At 42.2% G+C, this 23,941-nt stretch overlaps 2 protein-coding genes across 4 annotated transcripts in view; one reads left to right on the top strand and one right to left on the bottom strand.

Annotated features, from left to right (window-relative positions):
• The window catches only part of bmp1a (bone morphogenetic protein 1a), a 39,599-nt gene extending 34,378 nt beyond the window's left edge, over positions 1–5,221 (top strand). For both annotated transcript variants that reach the window (XM_088292819.1, XM_088292828.1), the window contains 3 exons: positions 153–366; positions 1,593–1,843; positions 3,819–5,221. In XM_088292819.1, coding sequence (XP_088148945.1) covers positions 153–366; positions 1,593–1,843; positions 3,819–3,953 — 600 coding nt within the window. In that variant the 3' untranslated portion in view covers positions 3,954–5,221. The remainder of the gene's footprint in view (positions 1–152; positions 367–1,592; positions 1,844–3,818) is intronic.
• A 1,897-nt stretch (positions 5,222–7,118) lies between these two features.
• disp3 (dispatched RND transporter family member 3) lies at positions 7,119–22,815 on the bottom strand. 2 transcript variants are annotated; one of them, XM_088292800.1, is made up of 22 exons: positions 22,726–22,815; positions 22,538–22,642; positions 18,131–18,929; positions 17,603–17,822; positions 17,386–17,522; positions 17,016–17,150; positions 16,780–16,940; positions 16,529–16,668; positions 15,441–15,532; positions 15,194–15,358; positions 14,306–14,482; positions 14,092–14,229; positions 13,331–13,467; positions 12,287–12,456; positions 11,972–12,102; positions 11,723–11,907; positions 11,515–11,641; positions 10,569–10,714; positions 10,334–10,493; positions 9,814–9,927; positions 9,560–9,732; positions 7,119–8,528 (listed from the first exon to the last, which is right to left on the bottom strand). In XM_088292800.1, the coding sequence occupies exons 2-22, from the start codon at positions 22,580–22,582 to the stop codon at positions 8,169–8,171; spliced, it is 3,912 nt and encodes a 1,303-aa protein (XP_088148926.1). In that variant the 5' UTR covers positions 22,583–22,642; positions 22,726–22,815; the 3' UTR covers positions 7,119–8,168. The 2 variants fall into 2 exon arrangements, with proteins under 2 accessions (XP_088148926.1, XP_088148934.1); XM_088292808.1 differs by having other exon boundaries at positions 14,321–14,482.
• Between the last annotated feature and the right edge of the window lie 1,126 nt (positions 22,816–23,941).

Raw genomic sequence — 23,941 nt, 5'->3', positions numbered from 1 at the left:
TAAAGCATGAAGAATATATGCCTGTGAGTATTGCTGTATAAGATTTTGGTTTCAGCTTTTGTATTACAAATGTACCTAATGAAGTGGCCCATCACTGTATCAAAAGAATCACTGGATGTGGACGTAACGTGATCATTCTTCCTCTATCATAGGCTTTCAATGAGATCGACATGGAAGCTCATCTGGAATGCGCTTACGACCACATCGAAATCTACGACGGGAAAGACGGCAAAGCTCAAACTCTCGGTCGCTTCTGCGGCACAAAAAAGCCGCAGCCCATCACATCCAGCGGCAATAAACTCTTCATCCGTTTTTTCTCCGACAACTCCGTGCAGAAGAAAGGCTTTGAGGCATCGCACACTGCAGGTACACACGTGGCAACTATTACACATGGCACTAGATGGAGTTTTTAGGGTTTTCTACATCAACACAATGACTTAAAAAAGAACGAGGAAATGAGCAGCTTAAGTGCATTTTCTGACTTGTCTGTTTTCTTTAATAAGTCACCAAGATGCGTTTGGGAAGATTTCATTCTTAAGCATTAGCTTGCCTTACGTCTTTTTTTTACCAAGACCACTCCGGGCTACGCCTACACGCACACAACCAGTGCGGCCACACTCACCTGTGGAGTCGGCCTCCTTGCTGGAACTTGGGTGCTCTGAAAAATTTCAGTCTGTGTTGGATTTTTCAAAATCCAACTTTTAAACATTATCGCAAAGCTTGCTATCCGACATTGACGTGTGTCTAAAAGCACGTGCTGCGCCGAACGCAGAATGTTCAAAAAGACAACCTCCAGAGTTTATCGATGAGCAGTTTATTCAAAATCGACGCTGGCGGCTGCGAGCAGTGGCAGATGCGAATGTACTCGACGTGACATAGCCGCGTGTCTGGGCGGTAAGATTCTGTTCTGCCAACCTCCAGACCAGAAGCTAATTACTACCTTTACTTTCAACACCATTGCAGCGGTGCAACTGGTTAGCCGTGGGTGGGAAGCATCCAATCTGCCTGCTGGCAGATGCTAGCCGCCTGTTGCCTCCTCACACTAAACAAAACTTTAGCGTAGCTAAATGTTCGAAATATAACCAGTTAGGGTTCATGTGCAGATTCTTGTCCGGTTTTTCATGTACAAGTGCAAAAGCGATCGGCAGGCTATTTTTGATATTGTGGAGGTGATGACATGAGCTCTCGTTTGATGTCAATAAATCCAAACTATTGTGCAGAACGCTTTTCTACTTTCACAGTGAACTAGAGTAGTAATGTGCATTTGAATTATGGTGGCCATCGCTCGCCGTTTTAGACGACAGAATTGACAGAACGAATAATATTACTCTTGCCGCCCTGCTGTGACGTAGATAGCCGACCTCCTCAGGGAGACGTGCCAATTCGTCGTAAATCTCACCACAAAAAGCCCTTAAATCACTAAAGAGTCTTTGAGGTGGTTGAATTTTCGTACTGATGTAAATTTTACATGGATACCTATTATGTAAATGGACATTTTCAGTCAGATCAAGTGTCCCTTTAACTAAAAAAACAGAACAGTTGAGCGCTCTACTTGACTGTTATTTAGTTCAACTTGATTTTTCTATGCACAGAGTGTGGCGGTCGCTTGAAGGCCGAGGTCAAGACCAAGGACCTGTTCTCCCACGCCCAGTTTGGGGACAACAACTACCCCGGAGCCTCCGACTGCCAGTGGGTGATCTCAGCCGAGAAAGGCTACGGCGTGGAGCTCATCTTCCAGACCTTTGAGATTGAGGAGGAGGCGGACTGCGGCTACGACTACATGGAGCTCTTTGACGGGGCTGACACCAAGTCCCCGCGGCTAGGACGTTACTGTGGCTCAGGGGTAAGCAGAACACCTCTTGTCTGGATTGTATTTCATTTACGGGTTGTAGATTTACAAAGTCTCCACACCACTCTTCCAATGCCAGATTTTTTTGTTTTAAAACAAAAACACACACACATGAAACTAGCACCAAAACATTTTGTTTGCTTTTTTCCTCAGCATTTAACATCATAAAGCACCCATGACTGGTTGAAAGTTCAAGGTTATGGCAAAGTCAATTATGCCAAACAGTAAAATTGATTCCCACACTTTTTATCCCGTTGTGCACAATCTCTGGACATGTATTAGCGCGTAGATAGCTGCTGAGTTGGTATTAGCTTTAGTGGGAATTACTCGCTTGAATTATTTACCTTGAACTTAAAAGGACCGTCAAAGAGCAAAGTTGACGCGTAAGCATGTCAAAAATCTATTTACAACAAACCCAATGGAGTCATAAGTCAAATTAAAGCTGGTGAAAAAAGTGTTCTCAATCTGTCACTATTTTTGCAGTATTCCCCCAAATGATGCCATGAGTAATTCCATCCAGTTTCCCTCGTATTTTGCCAAAACAGTCCTTTTTTTATTTGATCTTAAACTCCAAGCGACTTCCCACACGTCATAAATGTCCGAAATATTTTGCGAGCCTTGATTATAAACGAAGAACATATTTTTGACAATATTGTCGATTGTTACTTAAGAAAACATTACAAACAAAGCCTACCACACACACTGAAAAGAAAAGCTTTCCATCTGCAGTTTAATAAATAAATGGTCATCTTCTATCATCATCTGTGAACCAAGAAGGGGCCTCTGATGGACTAACCAACACAAATATGGCATTTTTTATTTATTTATTTACTTTTTTTAATTCAGTGTTTTCACGCTAGATCGCAGTTCACCTACCGTAGCCCTGCTAAATTGATGTTTGCTTTGTGGAACGTATCACATTTTTCTGTACATTTTATGATACACTACAGTGCGTACAAGATTTATTTTTTTCCCCCTTGACTATGAGTTTAAAAAGTGTTTTTGTAAGTTTAAAAAGCATGGGGGGGGTTAAAACAATTTCATGTCACATGGTGTCTCTCGATCGCAGATTTTCACCTATTGTGTCTGTCTGGAATGCATCACTCTCATCACTCTCCCCCATTTTATTAAATCCACAATTCAGCACAAAAGCACTTGTCATGTCATGTGGCATGACCTGGCAGAGCACTTTGGCAAAGGACCAGGTTGCGTTTTGAGTGACGTTAGTACAGTGACGTTCCATTAATTGCTGGGATGCGTTCCAGATTCACCGGCCGTGGGTGACGATTCACAATACAGAGCAGGGGTCTTCAATCCTATACCTCGAAGGCCAAAGTTCTGTTTTCCATTTCTCCCTTTTGCAACACACCTTGATTCAAATGAGCAGGATTGCTACCTAGCCTATCAGATGATTTTAATCAGGTTTGTTGCAAGATTAATCGACAACAAGTCTATTATGGAATCAAACTAAACTATTTTAGTCATCGAGGAATCGTTTCGAGCCATTTAGAGGAAATGAAAGACATTTTTGTTATTATTGAAGTTAGTTTCACTTAGTTTTAGAATTGTAAAAGTGTAGTTTCAGATGTTAATTATTTAAAAACTCTCATTTTTATTTATTTTGTTAACATTTTTTGTGGGGAATTTTAGTTTCATTTATTTAGTTGTTTTTTGTTAATTATAATAACCTTGAATCATCATCATCAACTTAAAAAAAATCCAATCACTCATGCCGTATAGTTATCAGTTGTTATCAGCAATTATTCCCAAATTTATATTGAAGCAAAATTCCAAATTCACTTGATAGACTTTCTAGCCATTTTACATCCTTTAAATTGTTTAATCATTTGTAAAAGTTTTGAGTATTTATTTGTGAAAAAAAATGACACAATTTGGACATCAGTTTTTAGCCGCAAGTTTAGGAGCCCCCCTATTCACTGTGTTTTCATCTGTCTCTGTTCCCCCCAAGCCTCCAGAAGAGATCTACTCAGCCGGCGACTCCATCGTGATTAAGTTCCGCTCGGACGACACCATCAACAAGAAAGGATTCCACGTGCGCTACACCAGCACCAAGTTCCAGGACACGCTGCACTCGCGCAAGTGACGAGTGGGGGCCGCAAGGGGCCGGGCGGGGCAGAGGGCCACCCGGAGGGGCCCCAAAGGGAGGCTCCCGCTTACCGCTCGGAAACCTTCGGCCACCAACGTCAATCAGACGCCACAGAACAGCCGCAAGACCGCCACCAAGCGCACCTCAGCTCCCAGGGGCTCCAACTCCCCCCGCAGACTGTGAGGAGTAAAGCCATTCTGCAGTACACCTTCTTTTGACCTTTTTACGCTTAGGATTGGGCTTAGGCGGACAGTGGCGATGGAAGGGGGGATGTTTATTGACCTGACAGCCCCCTTCCGTTCTGGTTCATTCTGATTATTATTTTTTTTTCGTGTTTTGTTTTGTTTTTCTTTTTAAAGGTGCCTCCTAACATATGGCACACCAAGGAAACCAGTGGATTCTCAGGACCTGTAGGAAAAGGCGGGCATCAGCCGGATCGATCCCTGCTCTTGTCACGCCGCACCAGACCACCCACTTCAACACCATCATCATCATCCTCATCATCACAAAGGACTTGAGCGGAGATGTGGGCCTTGTCGAGGGAGAGGGAAAATTGTACATGGGTCTTCAAGAGCAGCATGATGTGTAACGGGCGTCGCAACGGCCACATTCTCACTGTTAGCATTAACCAAGGAACATAAGGAAGCAGTTTTCTTATTAAAGGACTAATCAATGAAATGTGGTCCATGGTCTTCTGGTTGGTCATTACTGTACCTCCATAATGTGTAAAGTGCGTGTGCGTGTGTGTGTGTGTGCGTGGCGCGGGGGTGTGTGTGTGTGTGTGTGATCTTTCAAAGGGAACATGTGCTTTTTTTGTTTTTCCTCAGCTCAAACCAGTTAGCACTTTACAGTGAATTGTTCCAAAATCATTGAGCGTCGATGGGTTTTTGTGACATGCAATGCCAGTTCACTTATTTCTAAATGCATTCTATCTCCTTTATTCATAATTGTTTTTTCCTTTCTTCCCTAGTTGCTCCATTTTAGTTCCTCAGGCATACTTGAACATTGTGTGTGCCCTGTGACATGGGGTAATAAACATATGACTATGGTGTCCGTGTTTTTACACATTTCCAGGTGGGAAAAAAAGGAAAATGCCTTTCTTTTTTTCTGCCTCTTATGAAGTATTTCTCTAGAACCAAATGATCCATCTTATTTATTGTAGTCATTACATAAATAATGTAAAAGGTGAATACATACTATAACTCTTTAACTGCCTTCTCATGTTTAGCTATTGGTTTATGTTGAATTATATACTATTGCTCAAACCATGCTCTTCTGCGTTTAATTTTCATTACAAAACCTGTCTAACCTAACATAAATTAACTCTTCTACCATATTTTGTGAAGAAAGAAAGTAGGTTTTAAAACAATGGTCAGGGTTTAGGTTTGAAACTACGTTGTTTTCAAAGTAGGGTTAGGGTTTCATAGTAGGGTTAAGGTTTCCAAGTTGGTTTTCAAAGTAGGGTTAGGGGTTAGCTTAAGGGTTTAGGGTTAGGGTTAGGGGTAAGGGTTAGGGTTCGGGTCAATGTTATAGCGTTTGGGTTAGGTTAGGAGGGTTATAAAAACACCAATAGAGCAAGATTTGAACCGGGGTCGCCTAAACCCAGAGTGTCATGAACCATTCGACCATCCCAGCTGGATAACACAGAGGGTCTAGAGTTAGGGTTAAGGTTTAAGGTCCGTATTAAGTTGGATTTTAGGGTTTGGTTACGGTTAGGCTTTAGTGAGTTTAGGTTAGAGTTTGGGTTAGGTTAGGGGGTTTATAAAAAATACATATATATTTTTGTAAGAATTAAACCAGGGTCACCTGCACAGTGTCTAGGTAGTAGGGTCTAGGTATAGTGTTTAGGTTTAAGGTTAGGTTGTAGGGTTAAAATTAGGGTGTGGGATAGAGTTAGGGTGTGGGTTAGGGTTTAAGGGTTCGGGTATAGGGTTAGGGGCTAGGGATAGGTTTAGGGGTAATGGTTAGGGTTAGTGTAGGGTTATGGTTAAGTGTTAGGGGTTTGGGTTTAGGGGTAGGCTTCAGTGGTTAGGGTTTGGGGTTATGTTAGAAGGTCTATAAAAACACTGAAAGTGTAAGATTCTAACCAGGGTCACCTGCACACAGAGCTGTGTCATTAACCATTCGACCATCACAGCTGGCTAACACAAGAGTTAGGGTTTAGGTTTAAGGATAGGGGTAGGTTAGGTTTTAGGGTTGGGGTTCGAGTTAGGGTTTGCGTTAGTCATTGGGCTTGAATTAGGAATAGGCTTTCGTGGATAGGGTTTGAGTTAGGTTAGGAGGTCAATGAAAAAAATCATTTTGTGTAAGAATTGAACGAAGGTCGCCTGCACAGCAAGCAGTGTCATTAACCCTTCGACCAACACGCTGCCTAACACGCTAAGGTCTAGACTTAGCATTTAGGTTTAAGGGTGTGTTAAGTTAGTTTTTCAGGTTAGGGTTTGGGCGAGGGTTAGTGTTAGGGTTTGGGTTCGAGTTAGACTCTGGGTTAGGGTCAGGGGTGGGGTTAGGGGTAGCGCTATGGTTAGGGTTAGTGTTAGGGGTAGGGTTAGGGTTGGGTTAGGGTTAGGATTAGGGTTAGTTTTAGGGTGAGGGTTGGGTTAGCGTTAGTGTTAGGGTTAGGGCTAGGGTTACGGTTATGGTTGGGTTAGGGTTAGGGTTTAGTTTTTTAAAGTAGGGTTCTAAACCAGGATTTGGGTTTCAAAGTCAGGTTTAAACTAGGGTTTTAAAACTACTGTTAAAGTTTCAAAGTTTGGCTCATGCCTGGAAATGTTCTTGTCAACAGTATTTTACAATTTAATCTTCTATCTGAGTCACTTGAATAATAAATGACCTGTCCTTGCTCCATCCATTAATGATGTGGCCATACAGCCTCGCCAGTACTCGGCTTTGTTACCTAACAACACAAAAATGAAAGTTTGTATTTTGAAAAAAAATAAATAAATAAATAAAAAAGATGTACATATGCTCCTTTCGTGTGCCTGGAATCACACTGTCGATTAAGTTAAGACATGTGAATGACATAAATGTGAAGCGAAAGGTCAGGAAAAGGCACACGCCATTCTCCTGTAAGTGTGAGTGCGTATGCGTTTGTGTGCGTGTGTGTGTATGTGAACCAAACTGGAAGCGTGACAGCAGCATGCGAAAACAATTAGACAACACTTTTTGTGGAGTGGGGGGTGGATTTTAATCCAGTCACCAAAAGGACATTGGTGCCACAACATATTTCGCGACAAATCACATTCAATACAGAGGAAACACAAACGTGACAACAGGTCAAAGAAAACACACCAGGCCAGTGTCTCTTATGACTTGGACATTTGCAGAAATATGGGCATTTAAATTCTATTTAGAGCACAAACTTTCCAAAAGACTGAAATATAATCAACTCATAATAACGATGAAAAGCTTTAATAAATACCTGTAAAAAAAAAAAAAAAAATGGGTGCTCTTTGAATTAAATTTATGATGCAATTAATTGCAGAGGCATGCTCCAATTTGAATTCAATTAAATGTACAGTACATTGAGTTTCAGTGGTAATAGTAATTATTAAATTAATTGATTAAAATTCGAATTGAATGAAGGCAACGATAGGGTACTGTTCCAATTAAAAAAAAAAAAAGTCTTACGAAGCAATCCAAATAATGTTACCTTGAACTAACAGCTCCTTTGAGAGTGAAGAGAAAATGATCGCCCTGGCAACCCTAGATTTGGTCTAAATCACACGGACAAAAGCGAACGTAAATATTTATGCCTATCTGCATTTTTTAATCTGGATTTGCACCAACAACTAACATGATGTTTTCACTGTAGTGCAAACTAGTGTTCCCATGAGAAGTCCTGTGTCACAGTGGCTCTCAAACTTTTGACGAAGAAACTTTTTTTTTTTTTGCCCACCATGACAGTAGCCTAGTAAATGTTTTGTCAAAAACAAGACAGATTTTATTCCTAAAAAGTCCACTTAACAATATTATAAAGCATTGTCACATTATTATTAGAAATTAAGAACTGCTTGAAACAGTGACCCAAAAAAAAAAAAACTCCAAAAAACTAAGATACACTAAATCTATGGCACATAAAAAAAATGTACCTGAATGAACAAAGTGTTGCTAAACATTAAATATCAAACTCCAAAGTTAAATACAATTAATCTGCAGTTGGGCAGCACTTCGTCTCTCTCTGAGATTCATTGCTCAACATCATCATCACATTCACACACCGACGTCCAGCCAGGCCACCGGCAACCTCGCGCGGCCCCCTGCCCACCACGCGGCCCCCCCCGCAGTCGCCAGTGCCAAAACGGCCGCGGCGGCCTTCAGCACGCCACCGGGCGTCCTGCTGAAGTCGACGGGTGCTCCACTGGCCAGCGTGGCCACGGTCACGGTTAAGGTGAAAAAAATGGAGACGGTGGTGTTGATGGCCACGATCTGGCCGAACTTGGCAAAAGGCACGATGACACAGAAGAAGAGGGGGAGCGTGGAGATCACCGTGGTAAAAGCACTCGACACTATGGCAACGCCCACATGGTTGACCGCCTCCACGCTGCGTCTCTGCCTCCAAGCTGCAGTCTCCTGCCAAAAGACGCTAGATGATTTGGGCCTCATTTCATGTCTAACGAGACTCCTGCGCAAGGCATTGCGCAAACCTTCAGCCATTAATGTCTCATGCCTGAAGAACGTGATGATTTTTAAGAAGCTGCCTCTAGCTCGGTAGATATGGATGGATGTTGGTTAAACGGGAACTGCATGGAGGAAAACATGGAAATTGGTGGATGGATGACAACTCAAGCCTAAATACAGCAGGAACTCAGAAAAGATGGGTGGATGGATGAATGACAGCGAGAAAGGTTCATATGCAAATAGATGGGTGGTGTATGGATGGTATTTTCTATAGAAAAATTGAGATCAGGCCAAGTTAGTGAGGTATGTTTGGAAATTGTACAATGGTTGGTTATGATAGATACATAGCTATTTAATGGGTCAATGGATTTGAGCTGGATGGGTATTTCGCTACATAGGATAGATGTGTGGATAACGTTAGATGGGTATGTAAGATAGACAGATAATAATGCAGGAACACAGCGAAATAGATGGATGGAGGTCAGCTCAATCAGATTCAGGGAGATAAGATAGATGAATGGATGACAGCTAGACAGGTATGCAGGTAAATAGGAAAGCTGGGCGGTGGATGATGAAGGCAAGATAAGTGTTTTGAGAAATGGATGGATGGATGGATTAGCTAGACGGGTATGTAAGTAAATGGTGAATGGAAATTAGGGATAATAGTGAGAGAGGGTTGTAGGTAAATAGGAAGGATGGCTAGATGTTATCTCTCTACCGTAGCTGTAGCTATAGGTATGTAGGTACTGTACATGGGGGAAAAAAAGGTGGATGGACAATAGCTGAATATGTATGGAGGTATATAGGATAGACGGGTGGCAGGGTGATAAGTAGTATGTAGATGTAAAGAAAATGTGGATGAATGAAATCTACGTAGATAAGTAATGTGTGCGCTGTAGCTAAATGGGAATAATAGATAATACTGGATGAACGGCAGCTAGATGGGTATGACGTGAAAATCACGAAGGACGAGCCTGGCTTACGCAGTTGTGTCCTGCAGTTGGAGGTGCCATTTCCCCGGCCAGCATGTATCCCTCCACCAGGTGCAGGCAGTAATCGACCGAAGATCCCACCAGGATGGACAGAGAGATGGCCTCCACTGCTCCCAACTCCCAGCCCAACCAGTACATGACTGCGCCCACCACGCAGATCACGCCTGACAAAAAACCATAGCGGCACCATTCAGGCCAAAACGGGCCTGAGGAGCTTCAATTTCTTGAAAGGTTCATGACTTTACCCAGGATGGTTATGAAGACGGGAAGCATTAGGAAAAGATGAGCGGTGAAAACAGAGACGGCCGCCACGCAGATAACCAGGGAGAGGAGCAGACTCCACAGGGCGCTCTCAACACCTACAAAAGTCTTGAGTTAATTTGCATATGCACACCCACACACACACGCGCACACACGCACGTACAGTATAGAGTATACAGTTCATACCGACACACACACACACACAGACACACCAACTCGCACACACTCACGAACACATGGCCCCATAGACAGAAACCCAGACAGACACGCACGCAGTCACACACACGAACCTATCTTGCCCATCTGCATGCAAGTCATTTTTCAATGCATGAATTAATTGTGTTTTTTCTTGTTTTCCAAAAGTATTGAAAAATGACTGAAAAGGCACATACACTGCGCTCCTGCTCTCACCCACACACCCACGCAGACACAAACTCACACACACAACTATACTGTACACTTATACATATGCAAGTATAAGGTCATGAGTGGGTCCCTTCCAACCTATGATCTCCATGAAGATCTGCTTCCAGTGCTCACAGGTCTGGAAGCCTCGTCTTAAGGTCGAAGACTGCGGCAGGGCAGAGAGTTGTTTCTGGATGAAGGTCTCCCACCGGAGGAAGTCGGAGTATGTCTGGAAGGAGGACTTGCCCTTGTTCGTGGTCTGGAACCAGAGGACACGGGAATGAAGAGCGATGGGAAAGAACCCGGAACGTTGAGCGGCAAGAAGGCAACTCACAGATTCAAAGGCCATAGAGAGCCATCGGACCTTGCCGGCATGTGTTCCCACCGCGCCGTGGGAGAGCTGGCCCGGGAGCAGGTTTGGCTCCGGCAGAGCGTGACAATCCGGATGCAGCAGAGGCAGAATGGAGGACAGCTTATTACCTCATTACAAAAACACAAGAACAAACGTGAAGGATATTTGACTGATTAGCTGCCTTTTGGCTTTTTGTGACACCTATTTTAGAAGGAAACTTCAGCATAGCTATGCACGCTTCGTGTGTGTTTGTGTGTGCGTGTATACACTATGTATATGTGTGTGAGAATGCGTGCATAGATATGCATGTATGCATTTTGTGTGTTTACGTAAGTATGATGTACTGTCACTGTGTATACATGCGTGTGTTTCTTTATTTGTTTTGTACATAGACATGTATTTTATGTACGGGTATGGATGTATTAGAGCTGCAGTTAACTAATTAACTAATTATTTGTGTATTTTCAAAAACAATGATTAGATAATCGATTATGCGTGTGTCTATGTATGTGAAATGCGCTATAAAAAATAAAATTGTATTCTATTGTATTGTACTTAGATTTATGTATGTATGTATTAGGGCTGAAACTAATTAACTAAATAATTATTTGATGTAAAAAATAACGATAATAATAATAATCGATTAGTTGTTGATTAATCAGTTAATCATTGCATCTCGTATATATGTGCACACACAAGTAGATATGTACGTTTGTATGTGTGCATAAAAACAGTATTATTGTTATGCTTGTTTAATGATTAAATTATTTTGCATTTCTGGCTTTAAATACACATCAATTAAACGTTTTTTTTTTGTTGTTGTTTTTTTTTAACTTTGAAGTAGAGCTGATGATAATAATCAAGAATAATTTGCCACCAATAAAGAATTGACAATGAATCACGCAAGCAATTTCTTGTTGGACGTTACCTGAAGGCAGGCACTGTGCTCCGCCGGGCTTCACGAGTTGTTTATTTGAACTAACAGCTTTGCAAATATTGCACAGATGTCCCATTTCTTGGAAAATGTCAAAGTCAGGATCCAATATGACGTTGCCCTGTTGGGGGGAAATAATGGTAAGCTTCACTTCTCTCAGAGTTCTGTTGCTTGATATGCGATTGGGAAGCAGGATCCTCACAATGTCTCCAATAACGTGATTGTCTCTACGCTCCGTCCGATTAACTCCTAAGATGCCAAAGACCACAAAAACCATGGCACCCGTATCGACCAGCGGACGCACGGCCGGCCGGCCACAGGCTCCACCTGAGCACGGGTTGAAGCCGAACATTTTGGAGGATTTCTCTGGTGCCGCAGAAGTGGAATCTTGAACGACAGCACACAAGAAATCATCCGATGTACAATTCACAAATTTGCACCTCATTCTCACCTCTGGGAACAGGAGCATAAAAGGTTCCCCGTGTGGGTCCATCAGGTGTGCTGCTGATGCCACAGCCAGGCGGGTTTAGGCACACTCTAGTAGGATGAGGCCTCAGTTTGTGCTGGGCAAAATGCAGTTTCCTATCAATTCAAAAGTTTAAAAAAAAAATTAAAAACAGTTCTGAAAGATTCTATTCATATGGAATGCACTAGAAAGTTAAATACAACTGAAATGTACTCGGGATTTATTTTTTTTGACCAATTACCCCATTTTTTTATACTTTGTTATTGAAGGAGACTGATCGATGGACGAGTAGTGTGTAACCTGCTGTGCTGCTGTGGTGATGCGGCCACATAAAAGCAAAACTCAGGCATCCAGCTGTGACGGCGGTCACACCATCCAGATGTGATCATCCAGCTAGGGTATGGGTAGTAGTCGTGGGACACACACACTGTCATTCTTCTTGTGTAGTTGCGCCATGGGCGATTAAAGGCCTGCCCATGTACAAATAATAAGAACACATCTTCTGTTAAGACACAATAAGCATGGCGAGAATGTAACAGAGGTGGGGGACTGCTTGCATAAAACCTTTTAAAATTACCGCACAGTTTCCAAACCAGTTTATGGTGTGTTGAGATTGTGTCTTTTGTATTAAGCCGGATGAAAAGTCGTATACTTTTGAAACTAATTGAGAAATTATTGAAATGTTTGATCAAAAACAAATTTCTTTTTAAAGAAAAGTCACAATTTTTAATTAAAAAAAAGATTGCATAGTTCTTTTTTGTAGTTTGTGCTGAAAACTGAAAGCCTGATGATGAGTGCAGAGGCCACTTCATGGTCATTACATTTGCAGTCAACAATTATGCGTTGAATAAAATCAGAGAGTGCCAACATGTGAGGTTTGCATTTCATAAAAATGAGACAACAACTCCAATCACATTTCATCCAGAGAAGACAATGAAATAACAGCCGGTCTGTGACAATTAAAAAATGTGATTGTGAATGTGACAGTACTAGTACTCGCAGCTAACAAAGACGCTTTGAGATACTGAAGCAAAGTGATTAATATGTTGGAATTGAGCAAGTGACTTCTCACTTGTTGAACCCAAGTCCTGATTTGATTCGACGAGACTTGCTTGAAATTTAGTTGAGATTTGACGGAACTTGACTTTTACCCATCGAAACTCAGGACTTGCTTGGTACTTAACTCATTCACGACCAGCCTAGTAAAAAAAAAAAAAGGATTTTGACGTATTTATCCGTCAATGGTATTGAATGAGTTAAAGGTTACGATTTAGATGTATTTATGACTTGCACATATTGTATGCCGTTTGCTTCCATCACTGGTGTGTCGTGCATTTTGCTGACCTGAAATGAAGACACCTGCTCGTGGTCCGTGCCGCACAGCGTCCATGGGGAAGGAGTACTGGCGTTAAGGGAGAAGCGATAAACCCTGGTGGAGCTTCTCAGCTCCAACTTGGATATAAACACTGTGACTACGAAGCCTACAAAATTAAAAAGATCGCTATGCAATCATTAAGTTTGACATTAGGGTTAAGCTTACAAGAACAGAACTTTATTTGGGGTTGATCAGAGGAGCTTCAGATGGTGTTTGGTGTGTGCTGGCTCCCTTATTACTGGAGTTTCAATGTGTTTTGTAAATTCTACCAAAGCCACATATCCAGTTACAGGTGGGTGTGCATACTTGCGCAACCATATTTATTTGACTTCTTCTTGAATTTTTTTTCTTTTTAGTTGAGTGATGTACTGTGGGTTATAATACACATAGGTGGTAGGAAAAGGTTTGAAATTATGTATCTCTTTTTTTACATCACAAAAACCTGGCATTTGAGCAGGGGTGTGTAGACTTTCTTTTTAATCCACTGTAGTATCTACCTGCTTTCTTACCTTTTACAAATAGCTTAATAAAAAACTGATCTTGTCACACCATTCATTGTGTAAGAATAATTTAATCTTGTTGAGGCAATACATTTGTTGGGAAAAATAAAGTAAAATTTGCAGATCTTGGTAAAGGCGTGTTTCTCACGAAATTCAAAATGCGTTCATAGTATTTTGGGTAAGAGCGCTTCACTTCATATACAAATCACCCTTATTCCCCGCCCAATTACCTGTTTGGTTAATGCTTGCAATTTGTTCTGCTGTGTTTAGAGGCACCGTTGAGGTGCGAGCCGGCTGATGCGTGGACGTCCTGAACGTTGATGCGGATGTGTGACCCAACAAAGAGTGCGGCTTCTCCATGAACACACCTAAAGAACACATCGCGATTTGAAAAATTACATTTTTAAAGAAATATTTGGCATTGAGTTTCCATGTAGCTATTACCTGACAGAGCCTCACCTGAGCACATGGGGCAGGAAATACCTTGACCGCTCAGGTTGCTCCTGAGAGCCAGAAGAGCCTGGAGGTTCGTGTCCTGGCGGAACAGTAAGGGTGCTTGGGAGGCCGGCTTCAGTAGGCAGCAACAGCTCGCAGATATGAGCAGAAGCACAAGGAAGCCCCCTGGGTGACAATTACAGTGAGCAATAGATTTTGGCGTGATAGACAAGGGTTAGGATCCTCCTCATAGGCAAGCAAGAGACGATGGCATCATTCAAGATTGACAAACAGTGTCATTAAGCCTCATTTGTACTTAAACCTCGCTTTTCCTCAAGTCTACACGCACAGCCATGCAGGTTCATGTCCTTTACACGGGTAATTTGCCATAGCTAATTCGAAGCAACTGAAAGAGGAAATTGATTTCAGGGATAACAAATTAAAAGGCGAGGACACAGCACAGTGCACTTAACACAATTGATCTGCTCCAGGGGCTGTTACAAGTGTAATAACGAAGCATACTTAACTGCTTAGCTGTCAGGTAACTTTGTTAAATATTTTAACTCACTTAACTCAGTTTTATTGACAGATTTTTGCAAAGAAAAGCTGGACATCTTTAGCACACACCAAGTTACCTCTGAGCCTTGCAAACCAGCACCACTGGGTGAGTGTGGTGCTTGTGGGCAGAACTAAGTGTACTGTTTTAAGAATCATTTCTAAGAAAAATGCCTGCAAGGGCTCAAGAACGCTATTAAAACAGTCATTGAATATATGCATATATATATATATATATATATATATATATATTTATAAAAGGATAAACTATTAGGATAAATGGTTTCGCAATGCATAAATGGGCACCATGGTTTTGTAAATTTCCATTCGAGATTGCCTTACCTAGAATAGTTTTCCTCCTGTCCACAGCTGGCTGAACCACGAAATGCTTGAGGGCCCACTGAAGCTTTGTGCTGACTACACCTTGGTGCTGGTGGCCTGCAGGATTCAGTGGCGTCTCCACTGACAGGAAAAGAATGCCCGCTTCCGCATCTGCCTCGGGGAGGTCTGGCTCGAGACACGGACGACAGGGGGGATTGCGGATGTGCGCACGAGTGGCCATCTCTAACGCCGTTCCAGATAATCTCACCTGGCTCCATCTCCACGGACAGCAAGGCCACGTCGTCATCCTCATCCGACAGAGGGCCGTGGCTCGATGACAAGCCCCCAAACGGCTTGCAGCTAGTGAGGGAAGAGGCAATTTATGGAGGGAGACAAGTGAGGGGATTAAATCTGCGGTTTGGTGTTGCATAGCATGCACAAACACAATTTTTCTACACTTTTTGATTTTCTTTTTTTTTTTTTTTTACAATATTCGTGAGACAGGGAAATGGACAAACAAATTTGTGACTGTCTGGTGATATATGAACAAAGCAATTAATGCGCATGGTGGCGGGAGATGGTTGACATGTACACATTTGACAAATAATGATGCAAATCAGAATAATAGTGGGAATAATAATAATGATATTGGTGCCTCAATTGAGTGTTTTAAAATAAGAGACTTCGCTCAGATGATATTTTGCATTGACGTACGAGCGCTAGCAATTACAAATGCCATGGATGGTTAAAGAAAATGTCGTCGTGAATAGAAACCTTTAAATAACTTACCTAAGCTGAAGCAACACATGCAGACAGAACATTCAGCAATATTGAAAGGCATACATTCTTTATCCTCTGTGGAAAATAATGAATATTATTACAGTTTAGTTGTGAGGGTCTTCTGTGTTTAATCATCAAATCTACATGTTGTTTCACATGTATTGTTCTGTCTCTTGTTGGCCAAAATGCACACACCAGAACGAGTCGTACAATTCCTATGAAATTTACCAAGATGCACAAGCGTTTTAATGTTTTAAATTCTACACAATTATGTTATTACTGTGTGTTTTCGAAATGTTAAAAAACATTGTAAATGTTGTGTATTCAGGTGCTGGAATAATGGCATTTCAATTTATTTCATTAGTGAAAAATAACAGATGTCAGTGTTTTGCATTACATGCTTGGTAGTGAAACAAATACATTTCATAAGCACTAATATAGTTGTGCTGCTGGTGGTAATGATAAAAAAGAAAATGCATTTTTTTTTAGAAAAGAAACGAAAAATGAAAAAAAAAGTCTACACGTCTAGATACACAAGTGATGCATAGTTGTTTTGCACATACACAATTATCTCACCAGTGGAACCTGTCGTGCTCGTGCGTCTCCACACACCGCGTCCAGATACACAACGCAGCCGGCATCAGCACGCTAACCCAAAGCCAGCAGCAGCTGACAATGAGGGCCATGAACAGGCCAAAGTCATGCACAGCTGGGATCTGTGTTAAGAACCGTGAAACGTTCACTTTGTGGGAAATGACTGCTAACTGAGGCACTTTCTATTCATGCACGGAACAAGACAGAAAATTGGAGTGTTGTGCTATGATTACCTTGGAGAAGACGTTGGAAGCGTAGGCGGCCGCCGTGGTGAAGGAGGTGAGGAAAGTGGCTCGGCCGGCAGTCTTGATGGTGTAGACCATACGCTGCTGCGGATGACCAAGATGGGCCGCCTGTCTGAAGGTGTTGATGAACACAAACACATCATCCACTCCTGAGCGAAGAAGCAAAGAAAATGATAGGCTATCATTTGCCCCGGCCACTTCCAAATTGCATTCATTTCCCGTACCGATTCCGATAATGACAAAGGCTGCCACTCCGTTGAGAATACCTAGGTACCTCACGCCGAACACAACGTGGTACAGGAAAAGAGCCATCAGGCAACTCAGACCGATGCTGGCCAACCCGAAGAACGTCAGAAAGGCTACACAGAGGAGAGAACGACAATCACACACATTAGAGCTGGGCAAAATTCTCATTTTCACTTACAAAAATTAGACTTCCAATTTTCATCTTTGCTTATAGAATTTGCAAAGAATATTATTAAAACCCATTATTTTCCCTCCCATTCTAAATTTTGCTTTATATCTGCTTATACCGAACGAGCTTTGAATTTTTCCCCACAAACAGTTTGATATCAGTGTGTCTATGAATGATACCAGAGAAAGAGGTCAAGATGTAGACCAGAACAGTAATGCAGGCTCCACTGATGACTGCCAGCATCATATCATTCCTGAACGTGTGCCTCACTTCATGGTCGAACAGCTCCGTTCCCCCGTAGAGAACCTTCACCTGGCTGACATCAGCAAACCAGGTTGAGAGGAAGGACTACTTTACTAGCATGACTATCATCCTAATGATAAAAAGTCTTCTGACCTGGTGGACTGCTTGGCCAGGATTTCAGCATACTGCACCACAAAGTTCTTGAAGAGGCTCCTCTGCTCATCTGCTCGGTCCTGCACGGAGTAGTAGGACGCGAGAGGGGCGCCAAAGTGGATTTCGCTTCGCAGCAGGGAGGAGGAAAGATTCTCGGGAGAGAGACTCTCATCCACGTACCAGTAGAACTGAGGGTGGGTGATGGCCAGACTCAACGAACCTGCAGGGGAAAGTAGAGTAGTCTCGACACAACTTCAAACGGTACAGCAGGTTACTACAATAATCACGTTATATTAAATGAATGATGGAAAACAAGGCGGCAGCCATCAAATATTTGTATCAAAGATTGTTGTACCCATCTGGGTCGGACGACCGACACTTTTTATGAATAAGGCTGCAGGGTCGAGGCTGGAACGGTACCGAGATCGCAGCCAGAGGGCGGGGGACTGACTGTCAAAAAAAGGGTCAAGTGCCCATCTCTGCACAGATTAAACATATAGTAAGACAATGACAATGACATACAAATACCTTGTATGTCAGCCAGATCTGGACCCATGCCGTCGTAGTAGATCTTCCCTCCTCGCTCGCTGGGGTAGAGGTACGACAGGAGCGAGCTGGGTGGGGAGCAGTATGATGGACCCAGCGGGAGGTCCCTCAGCACCTCCATGGGCTTCCAGCAGAACTGAGGGAAGTGCGGGTGCTGCATGAGGACACGCTCCACATTGTGGATGGTGCGCAGGCGCTCGGGGGTGAAGATGTTGCGGTCTCCCTTGCCCTGAGCCACAAACACCAACTCGATCCTCCACAGGGCCTGACTCTGGAGGTAGTAGTCGGTAGCCATACGCCGTCTCCGGTGGTGTGACCCTTGACCGCCTGTCGCTGTCTTTGAGGTGCCGTTGAGTGTGCCATTGTTGACCAATTTCTCCATCAGTAGCTCCCGCAGAGCCTCAGACTCGCCACTATCTGTGTCCCTCCTTTGTCTGTCCCAGGAGCTGAGTTGGGTCTTCACGGCTATGGCGAGAGCATCGAAACGCTCTGCGGAGAAGTGACTGTGAACTTCGAAAGCACTGTAGGAGAGGTCAATGTCCAGAGGCGGGCAGTAGAGGAGCATGAAGGCAAACAATGTGCAAGGCAGGAGGACAAACCCCGCTAGGACCACCCCGCTGGCCCAGGGCCGCGTGTAAACCCAGGCCACAGCCCTCCACGGCCCCCATAACACCCCATGCCTCAAACCTCCAACTGTTGCCACTTCCGCCTGCTCTTCCTCCTCTCCTCCCCGGGTTGTGCGAAACAAAAGCTCCTCATCATCCACGCCCATTCTTGGTGTCTGGCAGGGACAAATAAAGTCAAGTAAGAAATGAATTGTACTTTCACACAAAAAGTAAGGGATATTCGACATATGATGTGAAAATAAATGTTTCAGGAATCTGACACACCACAGATGAGCATTGTTAACAAACCTGCCAAATTTCAATGATTAAATAAAAAAACACCATTTATAGAAAATGAAGCTTCAAAATAATGACAATTAAGATCTCTGTTTTCAAATGCTGTGTTATTTTTAGTATATGAATTGTGAATTTTGCTTTTGAGCTACTTGTTAGAGGAGAGCAAGTTGTACAAAAAGCACTGAAATACTGTGAATAGTTTAAATAATGTCCAATTAAGTTCATCTGTCAACGTAAAAATGCAGTTCATCTTCATTCTGATATTTTACAGGAAAGATCAATGTCCCTACCTTTTTGCGAGTAGTGCACAGAACCACCCTGTTCTGTTTCAATTCTGTCGTGATAAAGCTTTACCATGCTAATTACAAAGCATGATTAAATTCTCCTCCTCTCTGCCAGCTTGTTCAGAATATTATCACCTGCCGGGTGAGACCCAGCAGTACGGTTGCAAATTCAATCATCTCACTATTCTCATTATTGACAACAGTGAGGGGAACGTTCCAGGGAAACGAGCAGGGAGTAGGTGCTCATGACTAATAGAATGACGGCTGCCATTTTTGGGTACTTCGTATTCTAAGTGGCGACAAGACCAGCGAATATGTATTGATCTGTTTTTCTGCTATCTGAAAGAAGTTTTTAAAATGAGATTAACTAATCATCCAGGACAGTGGAAAGTTTAAGGTCGAATACATGAGCGCAAAGTATCATGGTATATGTAGTTCGAACTGCTGCGTTTGATTGAAGCGGGCAAAAAGTAAGATGACGAAGATATTGAATAAATTGCTGGGATGACTCTTATGAATAAAATTGTATTGTATTGTATTTTATGGGTTCTGTTATTGATTAGAACATTTGTCATGGGAGTAAGTATTCAAATTAAACAGCACTAATAAAATAACCACCAGAGGCTGCTGGAACTGCACACACGGAAAACAATTTGGGCTTTTTAACAGATTTTCTATAATTAATATTGCGACATGACGACGACGTTATCAGGGCAGTTTTAATATCACAATATCACCGATATCGTTACATCCCCTCCTCTTGCATTTTAATGTTGGTCATGATAGTGGCATGCCTCAATCAAATATACAGCGTATATATGTGCTTGCTAAATTTGCTTCTTATTTTTCTGATTCCCAAAATGTTCCAATCTGATTTATGCCTTTATGCTATTAGGCTGACAATATCTGAGCACATTTGGGATTAGCCTTAAGTGTGTTATGGTGTATGATGACAAGCCAACAGTGAAAATATGCAAGATGACAAAAATAAAGAGAAGACAGACGATGGCGCACACCGACATCACTGCACCATCTGTGGGGAAAAAAAGCATGTCCTCTGCTTTTGGACTGACAGGATTCGCTGCTGTTCTTATTTTCCAATATCAAACAGCCTCAAAAGTGATAACAAGATATTACAAAGCAAGACCGTTTGATTCTGAAGGAACACTGTGACAGTGCAACTGTACAGACAAGTAATAGTGCTGTAGCCTTGTCGTGAAGCTGTAAACAGAGACGGGAGGCACAAAGGTCTGCAAAAGCAATGCGTCTGCTGCCCTAACTACCTTGCGTTTAGTGCCTGCCACCATTGTTCAACACTTCAATTTCTCAGCACAAAATAGCAACACAAAGTCTATTTACAAGCTGTGCAGGTGTGGGCAAAAAAACTCATTCTGGATCTGATGCCTCCAGTTGTACAACCCTAATCATCATGTGTACGATTCATATTATATGAGATGTCCATCCATTTTCTATATTGTTAATCTTTATTAGGGCCGGGGAGAACCTGGACTGGATGCCTGCAAATAGCAGGGCACATGATGTATAGACAAACAAGAATCCTTATTCACATTTACACTTATGGACAAATTACAGCTTTCAATTTAACCAACATTTATGTTTTAATCATGTGGGAGTAGAGCAGAGTACGGTGGACAACCACTTATTTGGGCCTGGAAAGGGGCCGCAAATAGCGAAAAAAAAACAGCAAATATAAAAGCACTGAAAAACTAAACAAAGAAAATGTAATGAAAGTTTTCCTTTTTTTAAAATACAAATTACAATTTTCTAGGCTATTTCAGATCCACCCACAGCCCATAAAAACAAAAGAATCACAAAATAAACACACATGGGACGGCGTGGCTCAGTTTTAGAGTGGTCGTTTCCCAAACCTAAAGGATGTGGGTTCGATCCCTAGCCGTTGTAACCATGTTTAAGTATTTTGGAGCAAGATACTGAACCCCCAGTTGCTTCTGATGGTTTAGTCATCAGCCAGTTGATGAGGTAGTACTGTGAAGCGCTTTAAGCACCGCAGGTAGAAAAGCGCTATAGTACAAGTAACAGCCCATTCGCTTTCAGAAAAATATGAGTAACACAAGTGTGAACAATAATTTTGGCACTGTTGGGAAGAAACCTCCTATGTCCGTGGGTCTGTTACTTTTACATATTACACTGGTCAAAACATTTAAAAAAAAAAAAAAATTTAATCGGAGAGGCAATTCAATTGGACTTGATACATTTTTTGCGCTAATTCCAAGTCTGCACGTGTTTTTTCCCCCACTTTTGTAGAAGTTAAGAACATTTTTTTTTGCTTCAAAATATCGTCTAAAAATACAAGTGCACTCACTTACATTTTTTAACACCGGTTCAAATGACTTTGACATACCACCAAAAGCATATGCGCTAGATGTAGTGTCTGCTGTAGCCCAAGGCTGAGCTCCTCTTCATTTGTTTAATAACAAAATAGCTTCTCAGATAGCAAAATATGTTAAATCAATGTTGAATTACAGTTAAGAAGGTTTATTTTTGGTATTTTTTGTTTGTTTTAGTTGAAGACTGATGGTCAATCAACATTGGTTCAACAACATTTTATCAACATTGAAGGTTGTGATTCAAAATCTTCATTGAATTTACATAGTATTTTGGTTGAATTACGAAATATGAAAGCTCAATGTTTAGTTTCAACGTAGATGCAAAGCTTCAGACAAACTATATTGCCACGTTGATTCATCCATATTTTGCTATGAGGGTAGTGACTTTGAGCACAAGTAAGGAACGTTTCTTGACATTGACTAAATATTGTATGAATACTATCGGTATGTGGGAACTTGGCATGCCTCTTTACTGTTCTGAAAAATCCAGAATACAAATACATGTCTTTTTTTTTTTTTTTTTTACAAGCTGTTCGTGACCCACGTGTTGTTGCAATTTAAAGCAATTGATTTTTTTTTTTTTAACACTATGGTTGAAAATAGCTGACGGCATACTTTGGCCATCCCCGCAACAGTAAAGTAAGAGCTCACACTGAGAGCCTCTAACAAGGATCGTGACCTTTACCTGCCTTCACACACGCACACACATTTGTACTCCTTTTACACATCAATTGTGTGCCAACTTCCACCCAGGACAACTCATTCTCATATAACAAGCGTTATGTTTCGTCCAAGTATGAAATCTCCTTAACATGTCACACAAACAGCACTTACATGTGGCTGATGAGAGGAGGGTCTCTGGGTCTCATGGGGGTCCATTCAGGCCTTCTGGGTTCACATGCAATGTGCGCTTTGCGGAATCATCTCCTCCTGCTGCTCCTGAAAGATGACGCCTACGATCATAAGTCTTCAAGCATGCACATTAACAACAAAACTCCTGCAATGAAAATCTTTGGCTTTGCCTTTGTTTTGATTTTGTTGCACCGGCGTCTCTCGCTGCTCTCTTCTCCTCACCGCCGGTCGTCCAGGCGACAGAGTCAGTGAGACATCCCCCCCCCCCCTCCCTCTCTCTCGCTCTCTCTCTCTCTCATGGCTTTGTTCTGAGTGGAGGGCAGGCAAGGAGTGTACCAAAGCATCTGTGCACACTGCCAGAACCACACAAGAGAATGATGGGAATCCCACCCCCTCCAAATAAAACACACTTCACGTGGTTTCACAACCAGATTCACCTGATTACACAGCGTGAAGATGAGCTGTTAAGTGGGGATGGTCAACGAGAGCACCCGGCAACCCTCCCCCAGTATCTTGGCTGACTTGGTACGATCCGGACCGGTCACGCTAGATGGGGGCGAGATATAAAATGATCAGAATGATTGGCTACAGTGGGACACAAAGTGCAAGCAATTTGGCATAATGGTGTGGAATAAGAGTTTATTAGCAAGAGGTGATTTTCACAGTGGTGGCTGTGTGCGTGCGTACGTCATTGTGGCCCTGCTTTTCTTTGCAGCACCTCTCATCAAACATGAATGACTCCACACAAGCAACTAGCCATCAGATCACTTCTCAGCCATTACTCCTGCGGATATGCTTGACATCAAGTAGTGCTGCTTTATCATCTAAATCAGTGTCAACACTGAGCACCACCTGAAAAATATACTCCAAAATATATGAGCAACTAAGAATGCAGTAGCAGAGTAGGCCAAAATGTTTATAAAAAAAAAAAAAAAGAGTAGCATATTTAATCTAAGTTTCAATTCAGACCCAGCTATTAGATTGGACAAGAGTGCCTCCGTTAAGTGATGATCTATTGTACAGCACTGGCTAATTGAAATATTTTGCCACAATACGGCTGTTCTAACAGTTAATTTGGCCGACATCAATGGTCTGTGGTTGTCTAAAGTCACGAGACTTTTTAATACTATGCAAGAGTAAGTCAAAGAAACATTACTTTGCCTTGGCTAAATGGCGCCGCATTTATCTTTAATGACAACTGTGGACAGGAAGAATGCAGTTGTGGCTATCTGAAATGTTCTTTTTGACAAAGTAAAACTGAATTATAAATATCTGCATCACATATCCAGTCGCCTTAATGCGCCGCCACTCTCCGTTGAGCTATGTGTGTTATCACTTCTTGCTGTTTATTAATGGCAATTCTGTTCTATAAATGTTTGGTGCCTA

The sequence above is a fragment of the Idiotropiscis lumnitzeri genome, chromosome 1, assembly GCF_059441095.1.
Source record: "Idiotropiscis lumnitzeri isolate Australia: NSW breed Sydney's pygmy pipehorse chromosome 1, RoL_Ilum_1.0, whole genome shotgun sequence".
Taxonomy (NCBI): Eukaryota; Metazoa; Chordata; class Actinopteri; order Syngnathiformes; family Syngnathidae; genus Idiotropiscis; species Idiotropiscis lumnitzeri.
Note: the sequence above shows the minus strand (reverse complement) of the source record. Positions and strands in the feature narration are given on the sequence as shown.